The 19,635-nt window shown below is 41.6% G+C and overlaps 1 protein-coding gene across 1 annotated transcript; it reads right to left on the bottom strand.

Moving 5' to 3' along the window:
• Positions 1-1,784: 1,784 nt before the first annotated feature.
• On the bottom strand, positions 1,785-18,250 carry fah (fumarylacetoacetate hydrolase (fumarylacetoacetase)). Its single transcript, XM_038303052.1, has 14 exons — positions 18,101-18,250; positions 17,703-17,813; positions 15,415-15,536; positions 14,245-14,294; positions 14,066-14,156; positions 13,749-13,846; positions 10,661-10,713; positions 10,042-10,141; positions 7,616-7,746; positions 7,059-7,134; positions 5,673-5,719; positions 4,046-4,147; positions 2,157-2,274; positions 1,785-1,920 (listed from the first exon to the last, which is right to left on the bottom strand). The coding sequence occupies exons 1-14, from the start codon at positions 18,179-18,181 to the stop codon at positions 1,844-1,846; spliced, it is 1,257 nt and encodes a 418-aa protein (XP_038158980.1). The 5' UTR covers positions 18,182-18,250; the 3' UTR covers positions 1,785-1,843.
• Positions 18,251-19,635: the final 1,385 nt, after the last annotated feature.

Genomic DNA, 19,635 nt, shown 5'->3' with positions numbered 1-19,635 from the left:
TAGGATCTTTTCTCATTCAGCATGAAAGCAAACAGAAGAAAAGCTGCTGCCTGTTATCTGATTATTGTTTATTGTGCATAACTAGGAGATCTAGCACTACAAAAAGAATAATGCAGCAGAATATTTTCACAAAAACGTGTGGCAGTATAGAGTAAGAGGCAGATCTACAATTGAGGTCTTGCTTTGATTGGTTCTTTACACCAGCTGGCTTCCTTGGTTCTGCTGACATGCTACCCCTCTGACTTCAGGCATTGGTTGTTCTGTTGGCAGTGGTGGCCTCTGGATGTATCCAAGTTTTTGTCACCATTGTGACACCCTGTCTACTTTTAAGGCTAGGCTTAAAACTTTCCTTTTTGATAAAGCTTCTAGTTACAGTGGCTCAGGTTATCCTGAGCTATCTCTATAGTTATGCTGCTATAGGCTTAGACTGCTGGAGGACATAGGGACCCCTTTTTCCTCATTCTGCTTCATTCTATCTCTATTCTCCCACTCTGCAGAATCTGTTAGTTCAATCTCTAACGTTCTGCTCTCTCTGCTTTTTCTCATAGTAGCTTCATCTGGTCTGTTCCTGTTTGGCTGTGACTCCATCCTGGATAGAAATATCAGCTGTGCTGCTGCCATCAACACCTTTGTTTCTAGATGTTGGAGCTTGGCCTGTTTTCCAGTGTAGTCCTGTTTCTCTGACTGTGACTAACTGGATGTGCTCTCTTCGTTCTCTGACATGGGAGCTGGCTCGGAGCTCGTCTGCCTGGCTGTGTGTTTCCTGGACGGGGCCGCCTGTGAAGCTGGTTGACAGTTGCCTTTTGTATCTATGCTTCTTTTTTTATGTCTGCTTCTGTCTCCTTGAACCCCAGTGGGCCTCAGCAGATGGACGCTCACACTGAGCCTGGTTCTGCTGGAGGTTTCTTCCTGTTCAAAGGGAGTTTTTCCTCTCCACTGTCGCTACAAGCATGCTTAGTGTGAGGGATTGCTGAAAAGTCAAACTAAATCCAGACTAATATTGTTGCCCAAAGCTCATCCAGGAGGATGATGTCCTTCACAGCCATGACTTGATGCAATGAGATGGTTTTCCTAGATTGAAACCTTTAACCAATCTGATTCTCTCTGTAAAGTGTCTTGAGTTGACTTGTATTGTGAATTGGCGCTGTATAATAAACAGAGATGGCACTGAGCTGCTGGTAATCTTCTAAACTACCTTCATTTAATCTTTCCTGTGCTTGTCGATCTGATTTTCCTCATCCTAAAATAGGTCCAGACTGCAGTGAGGAGATGTACAGAAAGGATCATCTAGGATACCATTAGTTCTATCCAGAACTTCTACAGGTTTATGGATAAGAAAAAAGCATGTTTGCAAACCCCACTTATCCTTTAGCCAAACCATCTGGATTTTACCATCAGGTTGATGCTACAGAGTTCTTTTAGCGACAATCAACCAACAGAGGGAGACAGTTTGTTCTGATTAACCTAATGAACACTTAACAACCATTGTACCAGAAATAAGACAAATTTAATCTTTCTTTAGCGGAAACATGAATACATACATGTTTGCAAGAATAATATTCAATTTCCTGTTGTTTTTTTAAAATATATTTTTATAGTAAAGTTTCTTTGTTTTGAGGAAACTCATATTCTCTGATAAATTAACCAACTTGGTGATTATCCATCAATTGATTATAAACTATTTTTCATAAGCATCATGAACCTGTAAGGTAGCAGCAGCATGGGATGGGCTAAAAGGTGCTGATATCTTGAAGGATGAAAGGAAAGCCAGAATACACAACAAATACTGCTGCTCTCTGTCACGTGTTTCTTTATTTGTTCCAGAAAATTATAACAGAATGTTTCAATGACTGAGGGCTGGGAGGATGGTTCCTCTGCAGAGTCCAAAACCCACTCTGTATCCGTCTCCTTGGCAGTGGCCTGAGGAGAAGATGTAATCAGACATTAGTACAACATATCTTTACTTTATCTCATCATCATTAAACATCATGCTCATTTGATTAGAATACTGTTAAAAAGTTTCTCTATTTTCAACTTGTGTAGTACAGTTAATGTACACACATATTTAGTCAGGAGAAGATCAGATCAGCTCTGTTAACTTCTACATTTACTTCATCTGAAGGATATATTTTTTCTTTTACATCAGAATATCAAACCTTTGATAATGACTTCATCTCCATCCTGTAAGAATGTTCTGTTTTTTCCTTCTCCAACATCAATGGTCTTGGATCCTCTCCAGGACAGCTCCAGCATGGAACCAAAACTATTTGGATTCTGTCAAAATGAAAGAGATTTGGATTTTTCTGTGCATGATCATAGAATGCTTGTGGTCAGAAAATGTAGATTTATCTTATTTCATATACTGCTTTATGCTATTTACTGACTATAAAGTTTTCACTCAGCTTGTTTCACCTGCAAGGCCACACAATGCCTGAGTGAGGGGGTTTGTAGACCAGACATACTTCTTCCCATAAAAAGCCAGATTCTTTCTCCAGGTTTATTCATAACATCTTACTGTTTAACCAAAGTGTCTGTAATTGTTTTGACTCAGACTACTTTCCTTTATAGTAAGTAAGGAGGAACGAACGCTGCTCAGATCAGAACAGGGCTGATTACCGTCCAATAAGGGCCGTATGAGGAACTGTTTGCACTTTGGCAATATAAAATAAAATAATAGTGCCGACTGAGTGAAATCCATCCATCTCTGTTTATTTAACTGGAGTAAATATTTGGATACTTTTTCCCCACTGCAATGCTCTGCTGATTTTGGACTTTAATGAGGTTTAAATGGTCATAACTATCCTCCTTAGGTCATTTTAAAAGTAAACGATTGGCTTTATAGGAGAGTTACCTCCAGTCGAGTTTTGCATCATTGGCTGGTGGGTTCTGACTGAAACTGAACTTTTACAACATCAATTTCCCTTTAATAAAATATGTAATAAGTACTGTCTGAAGAAACCGAAACTGCCATGACAATATTCCAAAAAAAGTTAAAATCAATCCACTGGACTTTGTTTCCAAGTCTGAAGACGTTTCTCTTCCATCCAGGAAGCTTTTTCAATTCAAAATGTCAGAAATAGCGTTTAGTTCCAGGTTTTATCCAGCAGCCCAACAAAGCCTGGTTTTAGTTTAGAAAACATGCAAATAGAAACGGATTAACGGGTCCCCCCCTTTGGAATGGGGGTCGTTTAGCTTCTTTGTTAGCCTGCAATGCCCCATACCTGTCTATGTCTCTGAAAGGGGGGTTGTTAGAGGGAATTGCCCCCCCCCCCCCCCCCCCCCCCCGTTTAAGGTTGGTTTTTCTTTCTTAACATAGATGGTTTCCTTCACGCCCCTCTCAAACCACCTGTCTTCTTTGTCCACAATGTGAACATTCTGGTCCTCCAAAGAATGTCCTTTGTCCATCAGGTGTAGATGTAGCGCAGAGTCTAGTCCAGAGGAGGGCGCTCTTCTGTGTTGGGCCATGCGTCTGTGGAGAGGTTGTTTGGTTTCTCCAACATAAAGATCAGAGCATTCTGATCTCATTCTGATCTCACGTTGCATTTAACCCCTCCACTTGGGGAGCAGTGGGCTGCCATTGTGCGACACCCCCTTTGGAATGGGGGTCGTTTATCTTCTTTGTTAGCCTGCAATGCCCCATACCTGTCTATGCAGGGTGGGGTTAAGGGTCTTGCTCAGGGACCCAGAGTGGCAGTCTGTGGGAGTGGGGTGTGATCGAAGAACCTCTAGGATCCAGGCTCTATGCCCTAACCTATAGGCCGCCACTGCCTCATATTTATGTACAAAAACATTTGTCATTATTTTTGTTGTCTGTTAGTTGCTTTGTATTTTCACTAAATATGGTTTGCAGATCAAATTTCCAAGCTTTCTCCCAGCATTATAAGAGCAGTGTATTTTTGATGCTCTTGTAGCTCTAGGTTCCACATAAACCTCCTTAAAGCAGGATTGTGTTCTTTCATGTATTTTTCACATGTTGTGGTTCAGTGCATATCAAAACAGTGAGTTAGTAGTGAGCCATAGAGGTGCTGTGTGTGCAAACACTCACGGGTCCGCTGATGGTACCAGAAGCCAGCAGGTCTCCTGGTCTGACATTGCAGCCATTAACTGTGTGATGGGTGAGCTGCTGCTTCATTGTCCAGTACATGTACTTCATGCAAAGAGAGAAAGAATTATTAAGCTCATATAAAAAACTGTTTTTAATCACCAATATAAAACTTAAATATCAGATCTACCATAGATCCGCTCTCCTATTCTTACAAAGTTTTCTGTTTAAGAAACTGCTTAGTTTGCAGCGTGTTTACCTGAAGAAAACAGCTAACTGAAATGAAACTGGAATGATGAGAATTTTCTAGAATTTTGTTCCCTTTTTAAAACGAGTCAAACTGATTGATTTGAAAATAAAGGGAAATATTTCCAGGGAGGATGGAGGAAGGAGGGTGGAGGCAGGAGCGATGGATGATGGAGGATAGAGGACGGAGGAAGGAGGACTGAGGAAGGAGGGTGGAGGAAGGAGGAAGAAGGATGAGGAAGGAGGATGAAGGACGGAGGAAGGAGGGTGGAGGAAGGAGGAAGAAGGATGGAGGATGAATGAAGGACGTGGGAGGAAGGAGGGTGGAGGAAGGTCTGTGGCATGGTTGCTTCCGATGTTTCTCAGATTGGCCCAATAATCGAACACGGTGCCACCTTCACCATTAGCTGTGTTGAATCTTTCCTGAGAATAAAATTAGCCTCCAACAAGTTTTTCAGCAGAGGTCAGCTGAAGGTCGGATGATGCCGGATAATATCCGTCCCTTTTAAACCCAGAACATACAAAGATGGATGTCCTGATGCACATTCAGGACGTAAAAAAACTTTTATCCAGGAGACTATAGAAAATGCAATAACCCTTTGATTCCTGCATGTGAGATAACCAGGCGCCAGAGGCAACCTCATATGGATGGACCAATCAGAGGCAGCTTGATGTGGATGGACCAATCAGAGGCAACCTCATGTGGATGGACCAATCAGAGGCAACCTCATGTGGATGGACCAATCAGAGGCAACCTCATGTGGATGGACCAATCAGAGGCTCCCTGATGTGGATGGACCAATCAGAGGCAACCTGATATGGATGGACCAATCAGAGGCAACTTCATATGGATGGACCAATCAAAGGCAACCTCATATGGATGGACCAATCAGGGCATAGTGGGAACTGGGCAGGTATTACCAGCACAGAGTCTGGTCATTCAGTTTATTCTACCAAAGAATCAGCTCTAACATGTCTACATCTACAAAAACAACTTTTTAGATTAATTTTATTTGTTTCACATTTACTCCAACAGACTTGCTCACTTTTAAGTCATGTTGGACGAGATAGATATCATATTAAAATAAAAAAATAAAAAAATTTCATTTGAGATTAAAGTCAGAATTCTGAGATTAAACTCCGATTTCTCAGAAAAAGTCAGATTTCTTAGATTGAAATCAGATTTCAGAGAAAAATTCTTATTTCTGAGATAAAAGATAGAATTCTGAGAAACAATTCTGACTTTTATTCATCTTAAGTAAAATAAATATAATAAAAAAATCAGTTAACTTTTTTCCATACATATTTTCAGAAAGAAAGGTTACATCAAATAATCAGCATGTTTACAGTGGATCTGATGCTACTCTTAAAGTTTTGTTCTTACTTTAAAATTTGAGGTGCAGATGTTTACAGCCTCTGACATGTCCTGGCCTTAAAGAAAGAAAAAGAGGAAACGACGTCAAAGACAATTGATGTTAATTGCATAGAAACACACACAGACATACATGTTTTCTGGATTACATGCTGTGAACCTGGGAGGATTTTTACTGATATGTTTTCCTTTTTGGACCCTCATCATGCATCACTGAAAGCAGACTGGGATGCTCGGTGTCAGCCACATGGAGAGGACATCAACGCAATGACTGAGTGTAACTGACTACCTCACTTCCTGTGTAGATGAAACCATCCCTACTAGGGATGGAACGGTTTATGAAAACCGTCCGAACCGTTCGGTTCGACTGTCTCGGTTCGATTCGCATGTGTTTCGTTCGGTTCATGCGCTGCTCCTTTTTCTCATAGGCGAAGCGATTACACTCCAGGGCAGAAGGTGGAGGTACTGCGACCAAAGCCAACCACCAGTAGTAAACAAGAAGAAGAAGAAGCGAAGCAGCGTAGTCGGGTGTAGCTGAAAAAAATCAGTTGTTGTGGAGAATTGTGTGGGTATGGGGAGTGGGAAAGAACAGGAGTTTGATAATTTCTGTTTTTAAGGCTTGGGAGAAAACACCCAACATTAGGGATGTGTTTATGATTGGAATCAGATTACACTCTAGAACAGGAAAAAATCTCTTAAAAGGGAAACACCGTTTTTTTTTTACATTGGGCCCTTGATTTTACGTTATTAGCCCGGGCCACAGGCGGCCACGCTCTACCCCTTCTATTCATTCTAGCTAATCTGAATCGTTCAATTCCATTTGGAGAGCGAGATCATCTGTGGTAGCAGCACTAGACATCTTCCAGGCATGTGAGGAAAACTAGCAGCAGTTCAGTGGACAGGATGAATCAATGGTAGCCGGCGCACGCGGATGACGTCATACACACTCCGCTTTGTTTAAAAAAAATATAAATATAAAAAATCTAACGGCGGATGTCTGGGGGACAGTGATTGGCCTCCATGTTCTGAATGCTGGCGTACCATAAAGAATAAATGATGAACAGTTTAGTTTGTACCTTCAAGTCGTTGCCCATAGGAAGACGTTACTTGGATATAACCTAACGGAATATCTTCAGAACGGCTCCAAATGACACTAAACTCATATGGGGGAGTAGAACATGATGGAATAACGGAAAATCAAGGGACCAATAGGAAAAAAAAGAAACGGTGTTCCTCTTTAAGGAGACCTGTGTTTAAAACATCAAGAAAGCAGGAAGAGGAGATTAGCTGCTGAACAGTCTGTTCTAAACTTTTGCAGTTTATTAAGCAGAATTTGGACATTTTTGACAGACAGACAGCCAGACAGATAGGATGTGTATAATTGGGTGTGTATGGTACCCTTTAGTGACACAAACAGGTTAATATTGAAGGTGTAGGCATCATCATGTCGAAGATATGGGAGAGGTTCAGGATCCTGTAAAACAAAACAAAACATAGAAACATGAGATAATCAAACAGTAATATAGTTTGTATAAATTACTATGATTAATGAGGTGTCCATAAATGTTGAAGTCATTGGTTAAACATGTTCCTGATGCATTATAAAATATCATTCTGATTTGTTGAAAAACTGTTTTTTTATGATTGTAGTAAGAACCGAATGTTTACTTCAATTAAATCTTTACAAATCATTCATGCAGTCAAAGATGTTTGAGCATAACCTTTCGAATATGAGCCTTTTTTTGATGCATCTCTGCTCCAACACACCTGAATCTAAAGGTTAAATAAACTCCTGGCATGTCAGCCTGTTAAGTAGAGACCTGGACATCAATCATTCCTTTGTTTCAGGTGTGTTAGAGCAGGTACGCCATCAACAACTGCAGAACAGTGGAACTCAAGGACTCTAGAAGATCGGGATATGAATGTTTTCAATAAGTTTCAACACTTTCACTGACCTGTATGGGATTAGGCTCTGCAAAAGGCAAGAGTGCTTCCATTGGAACAACCCAGGGTGAGATGGTTGTTCCAAAATTCTTCCCTAAGAAAGGTCCAAGAGGAACATACTCCCAAGCCTGGATATCTCTAGCTGCAAAATAGAAAAAGCACATTCATAGGACTTTAATAATACGCAGAGGGATAAACTCTACCTGATCATCATCTCCTGATCTTTGCAAACAGCACAACACATTTTTTGGAGCATTTTTCCCTCTAAAATACTGATGATGTTAGGAGGCATTTCTTCATAGATCTATTCATTATGTACATTTTCTTCTTACCTGCTGATGGTTGAAATAAAATGATAGCTGTTTTAAGACATAAATGCTCATTTTTGTGTAAAATAAAACCCCACATATAAAGTTCCATCTTTTTTCTGAATGATGATAAGGACAATGAAACTAAAATCTACACACCATCACTGTTTTTACACTGGAAAAAATCTAAATCTACATAGGTAATTTTTTTCTTAAAATAAGTGCATTTTTTCTTGAATTTAGGGGGTAATTGAGACACTCTGCCAATGAATAAGACAATTCACATTTAAAATAAGAAAAAACAAATTCATTGTCTTATTTCTAGTGCATATTATCTAATTATCTTATTTTAAGAGTAAATATCCTCATCCCATTGGCAATTAATCTTATTTACCTACTCAAATTAAGGGTAAATACATTTCATTTAAGACATTTTGACTTATTTCTAGATCGTTTTTGCAGTGAACCTCTAACAGTGTGTTATGTGTTTTGCATTATTTAAAAAAGTGAAATATCGTTATGGGGCTGATGACTGACTTAAGTTTTTGATTCCATTCTCCTGCCCATCTCCGCCCAGTTCCTTATCACCACTCATCTGATCCAACAGCTCCAGTTTCTGTTTAACATGCATGTCTCCAGTAATCAGTGCCAGAATATTCTAGCCTTTGGTGAGCCTTCTAGTAAGTATTAGTGTTTCTGATTGCCTGATCCTGACCCGTTCTGCCTTTGGACTCTGAGCCTGCCTGTTCTGGTTCTGATCTGTTTGCCTGACATGTCTTCAGGCAAGAAGTCTTCGAGTCATGGGGACTACACAGCTATTGACACACTGGTGTCAACAAGCTACACTGTAGGCACAGCTGCCCCGGGGCATAAAGGCAGAAGTGAGACTGCTTTAGACTGGAATCAGTGGGCCCTCTGACAAACATCAACACGCAGCGCGGGTGAAGTGTCTCAACCAAGGACACATTGACTGAGGCTGAAAGAGCTGGGGTTCAAACTTGCATTCCTCCTGTTGCAGGACAAACTACTGCATCCTATGTCACCTCAAAGCCAACATTAAGACACACAAGAGTCATTGGCATACAAACACTCCTGCTTCTGCTCTATACTCCTAGATGCAGGTGCAAATGCCCCGGGGGGCAGCAGGCGACCAGCCCCAGGAACCAGGAGGTAGAACACTACAGCAACCAGGTCTGACAAGGGCAGAGCTCTACCCAAACCTGAATGACCCCCGTCCAGATCCCAGCAATGACCATATCCAGAGACGGACCAAGTCCACACTAGAGCCAACTAAAGCAACACTTTCATTTAACAGTCCTGCCCCCGCCAAGATTTCTGGTTCAATTCCAGGAACCCCTTGTCCCATCCAGGAACCTCCATGTAATTTAGATTTATTTCAGATTGATCACAGATTAATAAGATCATCGGTTTAATTTATTTTGTCCTACAAGGCTGCAACAGTAGAGTGTTAGTTAAAAAAACAATTCCATTCCAAAAAGGTATTTTGGAAATTTAAAAAGAGGATTTAGTTTATTGCAAGGAGGTGTGGCAGCCATATTTCAGTCCATTTTTTGATTAGTCCAAGGACATTTAATTGCAGTGCCCTGCCACAGCTTGTTTGTTGTTTTTTCCGTTGACCACCAGAGTCTCACTCTCAGCTTATAGATTAGTTCTTTTACTCGTTATCAAATTTAGTGCTACATACAGACAGAGTCATTACAATAGGGGATTGAAACATTCCTATTAATACTGAAAATTAGCTTTCTGAGCTAGTGTTGTGCTGACATAGGCTTAAGCTATTGGAAGACATAAAAACCACACTTCATTCTCTATTGTTCTGTGTTTCATCCTCATAGCTACGTCTGTCTTAGAGCTCTGTTAAGCTTTGATTAGCTACTGTTGTAAACAATGTCCTGTTAAACTCCATCCTGTCTTTCTCTTCTGGACATACAGTTGTGCTCATAAGTTTACAAACCTGGGTGGAAGTTTTAATTTCTTGACCATTTTTTAGAGAATATGAATGAAATAAGAACAATTTAAACTAATGATTTGCGGTTGTGTGAAGCCATTTATTGTCAAAGAACAATGTTTACTCTGTTTAAGTCTTACATTGATAAAACACTTCTTACCACTCCAGTCATTCATGAGCACCATCCCAAAGATGTGTTCATGGGCCTTGCTGATTGGAATGGGCTCCCCGAGCTGATTGCCTCCTCCAACAAAGAAAGCCTGTTATAGAAAGAAAGACAGATAACATTGATGAACATTCACATGTCAAACACAATGATTATTTATCCATCCATCCATTTTCCATCACGCTCATCCCAAGAGGGGTGGGTGAGGGGTGTTGGTGCCTATCTCCAGCTGTCTAGGGGCAAGAGGCGGGGTCCACCCTGGACAGGTCTCCAGTCCATCGCAGGGCAACACAGAGACAAACAACCATTCACACTCACGCCTAAGGTGAATCTAGAGAAGCCAGTTAACCTAACAGTCATGTTTTTGGACTGTGGGAGGAAGCTAGAGTACCCGGAGAGAACCCACGCATGAACAGGGAGAACATGCAAACTCCAGAAAGACCTCGGGAATCAAACCAAGAACTTTCTTGCTGCACGGCAGCAGTGCCGAGCAGCCACCTGATTAATAATGTCAAAGGATATTCCCTTTACATTCACGTAACAGGTTGGTTGTTCATCCAGTAAAATGAGACTAATTTCATAAAATAAATAATGTGATATAACAAATAATCACCATCTCAAGCTCAATGTCCAGTTGCTTGGAGGGGCCAAACACAGGAGGCTTAGCTGGAAGAAAGAAAAAAGGTTAATGTAGTAAATGTAACAAGTCTGTTTTATATATATATATATATATTACTGGGGTGCCTATGGATATTATGTTTAAAAAAGGTAAAATTACAAATTCCACAATAATTGTGCTAAACTTGTTGAAAATATTTCAGTTTCACCCAAATGTCCTAAAACTCAAAGTCGCTTTATTTTAGAACAAACTGGAACAAATGTTTGGTAGTTTTACTGCTGCTGTAAGGGATGTTGGAACATTCCTAGAGAACAATGGGCCTCATGCAACAACCGTCCCATCCACAAATTCTTTCTTATTATAATAATAATAATACATTTTATTTAACAGCACCTTCCTGGACACACAAGGCCACTTTACAGAAAATAAAAATAAATAAATATATTCATAAATAAAAAAAATAGAATAAAATAAGAAAAAAAAATACCAAAAATACAAATACAGGAACATAAAAACAGTTATGGATAGGGAAAAGAGCAGCGTATTCACAAATAAGCGAGCTGGAACAGACGGGTTTTGAGTCTGGCTTTGAATAAGGGGAGAGAGTCAATACTGCGGAGGTCGGGAGGAAGGGAGTTCCAGAGCTGGAGGAGGTGACAATGTGAAGGAGTTCTAACAGATATGGAGGAGCAAGGTTATGGATGGCTTTGAAAGTATAGAGAAGGATTTTAAATTGTATTCTGAATTGAACTGGGAGCCAATGGAGTTGGTGAAGGACAGGGGAAATATGATGGAAGGAGGGGGTTCTTGTGATGGCACGAGCAGCTGAGTTCTGAAGAAGTTGGAGTTTATGGAGAGATTTATGTGGGAGGCGAAAAGAAGAGAATTACAATAATCAAGACAGGAGGTGATGAGACTGTGAATAAGGACAGAGGCAGTATGAGTGGTGAGGGAGGAACGGAGACGGTTAATGATGCCAAGGTGGAAGTATGCAGTACCCAGACTCTTGACCTGAGGGGAGGGGGAGACCAAGGAGTTGTCAATGGTAGTGAGAATCTTTTGATTTTGGATAGGCTGGATTTAGTGGCAACGAGGAGGAGTTCAGTTTTATCACTGTTAAGTTTAAGGAAGTTTGAGGTGAGCCAGTCTTTAATTTCAAGTAGGCAGTTAGTAAGGGACAGGGGGGGAGTGAGGAAGTGGCCAAGGGGAAGGAGGTAGGTGATGAAGAGGAGGGGGCCAAGAACTGAGCCTTGAGGAACACCAGAAGTGACAGGGGAAGGGTGCGATGTGAAGGATTATGGCCGAATAAACTGAGTGTAGTCGGAAAGATATTTTGCGGAACCAGTCAAGAGGGATGTGAGAGATGCCAAGAGAGGATAATCTATTGAGGAGAATGGGGAGAGAAATGGTATCAAAGGCCGCACTGAGATCGAGAAGGATGACGATGGAGAGGAGTCCAGGGTCAGCAGCTATAAGGAGATTGTTTGTGATTTTTATTAGGGCAGTTTCAGTACTATGAGAGGGGCGAAAACCAGACTGGAAAGGCTCGTAAAGGCTGTTAAGGGTAAGAAAGGTGTTGAGTTGAGCAGACACTATTTTTTCAAGTATTTTAGAGATAAAGGGAAGATTAGAAATGGGACGAAGATTATTAAAGTTAGCGGGATCAGAACCAAGTTTTTTCAGAATCGGGGAGACAGATGCAGTTTTGAAAAGTGAAGGAACAATACCAGAGGAGAGTGAGGAATGAATAATGGAAGTAATGAAGGGGAGGAGGGAGGTAAGACCAGAGCTGTGGGGAGGGGGTCAAGAGAACAGGTAGAGGACTTGGATTTTCGAATAAGGTCAGAAATTTCAGTAGAAGTGGGCAGTAGGAAGGAGGAGAATGACTGGCTACGGGGGAGGGGCGGAGGGGAAGTGGGAGGCAAGGCGGTCATATGTAATTGCTGGTGAATGGAGCTGATTTTTTCATTAAAAAAGGTTAACAAAGAATTACAGGTCTGACTAGAATACGTGTAAGAAGGCAGGGTATCAGGGGGGGTCAAAGGTCTTGTGCATAATAGAAAAGAGAGACTTAGAATTTCCATCATTGGAACAGATAAGGTCAGAATAGTAGTTTGATTTAGTTATGGCTATTAAGTTTGAATATTGAAGAAGATGAGTTTTATGCATTTCTTTGTGTATGGAGAGCCCAGTTTTCATGAGGTGGAGCTCAGGAGTAAACCAAGGGACAGAGCGGGAAAAGGACACAGACCGGGTTTTGAGAGGGGCAAGGGAATTGAGAATATTGGAAATTCCAGAGTTGTAGTGGGTGACAAGGTGGTCCGGAGAGGAAAGAGCAGGGATTGGGATATTGTCAATGTGGGAGGATAAAATGTCTGTTTATGTTCTTAATATTATTATTTTTTTAATGAGTAAATGTTTCATTCACCATTTTTCTGCCATCAACACCTTTGTTTCTAGATGTTGGAGCTTGGCCTGTTTTCCAGTGTAGTCCTGTTTCTCTGACTGTGACTAACTGGATGTGCTCTCTTCATCCTCTGACATGGGAGCTGGCTCGGAGCTCGTCTGTCTGGCTGTGTGTTTCCTGGACTGGGCCGCCTGTGGAGCTGGTTGACAGTTGCCTTTTGTATCTATGCTTCTTTTTCTATGTCTGCTTCTGTCTCCTTGAACCCCAGTCGGCCTCAGCAGATGGCCGCTCACACTGAGCCTGGTTCTGCTGGAGGTTTCTTCCTGTTCAAAGGGAGTTTTTCCTCTCCACTGTCGCTACAAGCATGCTTAGTGTGAGGGATTGCTGAAGAGTCAATGAGTCGATGCAATCAGCTGGTTTTCCTTAGATAGAAAACTTTGAATCAATCTGACTGGATGATCTGGTGAACTGGAAAGTGACCTGAGATGACATGATGTGAATTGGAGCCATAGAAATAAACTGAATAGAATTTCTTCAATGTGAGATCAATAAAGTTCAATTCAATAAAACAAACCACTGTCCCTAAACATGTGGATTTCTTGAAGATGAGCTTTTCTTCCTGAGCTAAAGAGAAACATTTAATAAGCATGAAATGAAAATGTAAAGGACCCATACTTTGATCAGGCCTCATCTGGCCACACGGCCGGCGAATTGCGCTTCCAGAAACAACCAGTGACGATGCTCTGCCGTGGTATCCCACTGGAAGCCTCAACCTGCCAAACAGCACAGCCACAGGGAACACGGTTTGTATAATAAACACAAAAATGACAAGAACTGTTCAACTATAAACGGATCTTTTTCTTTGTAATCTAGCAAACTAAAAACATGCAGCCCATCTGTTACCATCTGTTTGAGTAAAAATAAAAATCCTTCAACAATAATAAGAAATAACAATTAATTTTGCATTAGAAAGAAAAGTCCTTTGGTTTTACCAGTTTGGCATCAAAGCGTTTTCCTTTCCTCGAAACATGATGCCAACATTGGTGGCGTGATCTCTGGAGGAGTAGAAGTCCGTGTAATCGCCTGTAAAACACGTGTTCAGTGATATTCGGTGATACATGCCTGCAAAGTGAAACCCTGATGAGTCCTTTCTGAAAGAGCACAGACTCACCAATGTCTGCAGGAAGGTGCATCGTGGCCGCACTTTGATGGACAAAGGCTCTGCAAAAAGCAAAACAATGATGGGAAGGAAACCTGGATTCTAGTGAGACTTCGAACATAAGTCCCAAACCTAATTAACCCTGAGCTATCTCTATAGTTCTGCTGCTATAGGCTTAGACTGCTGGAGGACATAGGGACCCCTTTTTCATCATTCTGCTTCATTCTATCTCTATTCTCCCACTCTGCAGAATCTGTTAGTTCAATCTCTAACGTTCTGCTCTCTCTGCTTTTTCTCATAGTAGCTTCATCTGGTCTGTTCCTGTTTGGCTGTGACTCCATCCTGGAGAGAAATATCAGCTGTGCTGCTGCCATCAACACCTTTGTTTCTAGATGTTGGAGCTTGGCCTGTTTTCCAGTGTAGTCCTGTTTCTCTGACTGTGACTAACTGGATGTGCTCTCTTCATCCTCTGACATGGGAGCTGGCTCGGAGCTCGTCTGCCTGGCTGTGTGTTTCCTGGACGGGGCCGCCTGTGGAGCTGGTTGACAGTTGCCTTTTGTATCTATGCTTCTTTTTCTATGTCTGCTTCAGTCTCCTTGAACCCCAGTGGGCCTCAGCAGATGGCCGCTCACACTGAGCCTGGATTTGCTGGAGGTTCCTTCCTGTTCAAAGGGAGTTTTTCCTCTCCACTGTCGCTACAAGCATGCTTAGTGTGAGGGATTGCTGAAGAGTCAATGAGTCGATGCAATCAGCTGGTTTTCCTTAGATAGAAAACTTTGAATCAATCTGACTGAATGATCTGGTGAACTGGAAAGTGACCTGAGATGACATGATGTGAATTGGAGCTATAGAAATAAACTGAATAGAACTGAATAATACAGAAGTTGTTTTCTAGCCATCATCCAAAACCTTGACTCATAATCTGTAACTAACTGGTAGCTGAAGATCCTCTGATAACATTCCTTGTTTAATGCAGAAAACAGTTTGAAAAAGGAAGAATAGATGGAGAGGAGTCAGTAACCCTCACAGCATCCAGCTTTAACCTAAGCATTAAACAAAGCAAGGAGAATACAGGCGCTTAAGAAGCTAAATAAAATGCTAATCCATGGAAACTCTTTCTGAAACATTTCCAAGTTGCAAGTTTGCACGCTGCCGACCGATGAGGCTGGAGGTTAGACCGACCTGCTCCGAAGGCTGACATCGTCTCTCAGGGTGCTCTCAGTGGCTGACAGCAGACTCTTCAGCGTCCTGCGGGTCTCGCTCCACGCCTCCTTACTGAGGGCCATGAAGGCGTTTAGTGTGGGCTGGAAAATAAAGAGGAGATGGTTTAGATGAAAGAATGACTATAAGATGTTAAGATGTCAAACTAGGCGATGCTGAGGGACGATCCTTCTACCTGGTGTTATATTTAAATGAGTTCAGCTGGTAGGAGCATTTCAATGACCGTGAGGATTTTTAGCTGAACCACCCTTAAGTGCAGAAAACAAACAGCACAGGGGAGGATTTACCACTAGGCAATAATGGGCAGCTGCCTAGGGCCCCAAGTTCCTGGGGGCCCCATAAAACTCTGATCCATGTATGGTTAATACAACTATTCCTTATTTCTGCACATTAATTATGTTTTTGATCAAAATCCTTTGGCTAAAATACCACCAGAACGCTGATAATATTAAGTGTGTCTCAGCCCCCCCCCTCCAGTGTCCACCATATTGGATCAGTCCATTTGCTGCATATGTTCAGAAAGGTCCAAACAGACAGCAGCAAACCATTTGAATACAAACGATGCAAAGAGCAGTGTTGCCAACTTAGCCCTTTAGTCGCTATATTTAGCCACTTTTCAGACCCCTCTAGCACTTTGATTTCTAAAAAGCTCCTAGCGCCAAATCTAGAGACTTTTTTCTGCTACTGGAGACTTTGGAGACAACATCTAAAAGCAGCGAACTCTGCTCTCCAGAGCAAGTAGATTGGTAACCCCGCCTCCTGCTCTCCTCTATCTTGTCTGCTGTCATGATTCATGCAGCTATTATTTCATCCAAATGAAAAATGGAGAACAGATAAGCAGATCATGGCTTGTCTACAGTGAAAAGAAGGACTGGGTTATTTACTTTGGCCTTTTTGGAAACACAGGAAGGAGCAATCAGCTAAGTGAGCTTAGTGCTTGAAAAAAATCTTTCATTCCTTTAGAGACAGCATGAAAAGTCAGCTGAGTACAAAACATAGAGAGGAAAACAAGAAGAGAGGGACAAAACCTAGAACAGATAATGGATGTCTATTCTATTAACATTTCTCTATCTGTAGAATGGCTCTGTTCTATGTTTTCTCTATTCAGAGGGCCCCCTGCCTGTCTTTGTCTAGGGCCCCACATTTCCTAAATCCGCCCCTGAGAACTAGTATGGAAGCTTTTAAAATCAGACATAAATGAAACTCTTTGTTCTGTAAAAATAGCAGAGCCTAAAATAAACTGTTATAAGTAGTGTTTTCTCTATGTGTTGCAGCTCTATCAGGTTCTGTTCAGCTGTAAAAGCTCTTTTTCTCCCTCCATAGATGATCTCTGTGGTTCTGTCTATCAGTGCTGATCTCCGTCTCTCTTCTAGAGGTTTAACTCCATGTGTCGTCTTTTCCACCTTCTCCTCTAGTGTGATTTTATTTTCTCTTCCACTGAACTCCAGGACTGGTTCTTCTCTCTCCCTTTAATGCCTCCGTCTCTTCAAACCTCCAGCTGTGGTTATGGAGTCACGGGAGGCCTCGTTCTACTGATGACGGAGTCTTTTTCTGGTGAGAGGTGAGTTTTTCCTTCCACAAAAACCAAACATGCAGATCAAATTATGGATCCCCATTTTAAATGAAAGAGAAATTAGTGAGAATGATTTTTAAGGATTAAACTGGTGGAACAAGCCTGAATAAAATGTTATCTTTAACTTCATATTTTGTTGCCTAATCTTTTTGAGGCTGCGATAAACACCTCCTCCCAGCAGCTATTCTGCTCCTCATCCAGGAGTCTCAGGCTTTCAGCTCCTTCCAGAGATGGAGCTCATGGAGTCCAATGTTTCCCTCTCAGCCGTTGCGTCTAGCTGTGACCTTTGACCTGCCGCTGAGACCAAGCTTTCTGACACTGCAGCACATTTCTCCCTGACAGTCTGCAGAGTTCATTGGAGCCTGCAGATGAAGCAAAGCAGCCCAGAGCATAACGGATTCTCCTCCATGCTCCACAGTAGGGACAGTCTTCTTTTTGTGACCTGCTACATTTTTCTGTTGGTGAAAAAATCTCCATTTTTGTCTTCAGGATTTAGTTTGATAAATTCCATTCTGACTTTATGATTTCCTTCTAACGATGGTTCCTCCTTTGTCGCCTCTCCTCCTCAAACACCAGAGGCTCTGACTGATTCTCCTTCAGTCTGAGGTTCACTTTAATCTCTTTTCTTTCCATTCATCTGATCATTAAAAACAGGTTTAGAAATCTGGAACCTCACCTGATCAAAGACATCCTGGTGTTTAGACATTACAGGTCCTACAAACAGAGACTTTATCACACTGAGGTCCAGGATTTGGTCTCCAATGGCAACACCGATGCGATGTTTGGGCTGGTGAGGGAAACAGAGATAATAAGGAACAGAACTGTTTTAATTTCTAATGAGGTTCCTCTTTAACACCAATGCTGAGAAATAGATGTTAGTGTTTATAGGTGAGCCGAGCATGCATCCATTACTGAGGCTTTAGTTTTCAGATTTCCTGCGGGGATGAGACTGGCTGGGTGACCAGCTTTTATTCCTCTTTAATAAAGTCTGAGGAAACTATCTGCTGTTCTTTGCTTTTTTTGCTGGAGTTATTCTGCTGCTTTTCTCTTTTAGATTCAAAAAGCTGGACTTACATTGTCAGAGGTGGAAAACACCCCATATGGGAGATTCTGGTAGGAAAAGTCCGAAGCTGCATCTACATTTATGAAGGACATCTTGTGCTTGGGTCTGATCAGCCGCTGGTTGTGAGATGAACTGAAATACTGGGAGGTGCTAAGTGCTTCCAGATGTGCAGCTTTGGGTAGATCCTCCTCCCACAGGGCAGCCAATCAGGGGCCACCTACAGCATCCGCCTTCTCCAGACCTCTGGGATCATTTATAACAGTCCTGAAATGACTAAGCAAAACTTTAAAAGCAGGGACAGAGCTCATCGTTTGTAAGCAGAGGAGATTATTTGCTATTGTCAGAAAGGACAAAGGAAGACAGAGTCCAGCAAAGGTGGAGATTAACAAGTAAACAAAGGGAGATTATAAAAGCTGAGTTTAACGCACACTTCACCGGATAGAATAAAATCCTGCTTCAAACAAAGAATAACAGCAGCTGGTGCTGGTAATCAAACATTATTCACACTAGTTTACCTTGCTGGGTAGGAGTGGAATGAAGGAATTACCTGACATGGAGAAAACCAAATAACTAAAGTAAATAAAAACTTAATGAAGAAGTAGAATGGGAGGCAGATCTTTTAGTTATCAGGCTCCTTTCCTTGGGAACCAACTACAGGTGCTGGTCATAAAATTAGAATATCATGAAAAAGTAGATTGATTTCAGTAATTCCATTTAAAAAGTGAAACTTGTATATTATATTCATACATTACATACAAACTCATATATTTCAGATGTTTATTTTGTTTAATTTTGATGATTACAAATGACAACAAATGAAAATCTCAAATTCATCATATCAGAAAATTAGAATATTGTGAAAAGGTTCAAAATTGATGGTCCCTGGTGCCACACTCTAATCAGCTAATTAACTCAAACCACCTGCAAAAGCCTTTAAATGGTCTTTCAGTCTAGTTCTATAGGCTACACAATCATGGGGAAGACTGCTGACTTGACAGTTGTCCAAAAGACGACCATCGACACCTTGCACAAGGAGGGCAAGACACAAAAGGTCATCGCTAAAGAGGCTGGCTGTTCACAGAGCTCAGTGTCCAAGCACATTAATAGAGAGGCGAAGGGAAGGAAAAGATGTGGTCGAAAAAAGTGTACAAGCAAGAGGGATAACCGCACCCTGGAGAGGATTGTGAAACAAAACCCCTTCAAAAATGTGGGGGAGATTCACAAAGAGTGGACTGCAGCTGGAGTGAGTGCTTCAAGAACCACCACACACAGACGTATGAAAGACATGGGTTTCTGCTGTCGCATTCCTTGTGTCAAGCCACTCTTGAACCACAGACAGCGTCAGAAGCGTCTTGCCTGGGCTAAAGAGAAACAGGACTGGACTGCTGGTGAGTGGTCCAAAGTCATGTTCTCTGATGAAAGTAAATTTTGCATTTCCTTTGGAAATCAAGGTCCCAGAGTCTGGAGGAAAAGAAGAGAGGCACTTCATCCACGTTGCTTGAAGTCCAGTGTAAAGTTTCCACAGTCAGTGATGGTTTGGGGTGCC

This window comes from Cyprinodon tularosa, unplaced genomic scaffold (assembly GCF_016077235.1).
Source record: "Cyprinodon tularosa strain WSP-4 unplaced genomic scaffold, ASM1607723v1 ctg502, whole genome shotgun sequence".
Taxonomy (NCBI): domain Eukaryota; kingdom Metazoa; phylum Chordata; class Actinopteri; order Cyprinodontiformes; family Cyprinodontidae; genus Cyprinodon; species Cyprinodon tularosa.
The sequence above is the reverse complement of the archived record's forward strand: the minus strand, read 5'-3'. Positions and strand labels throughout refer to the sequence as shown.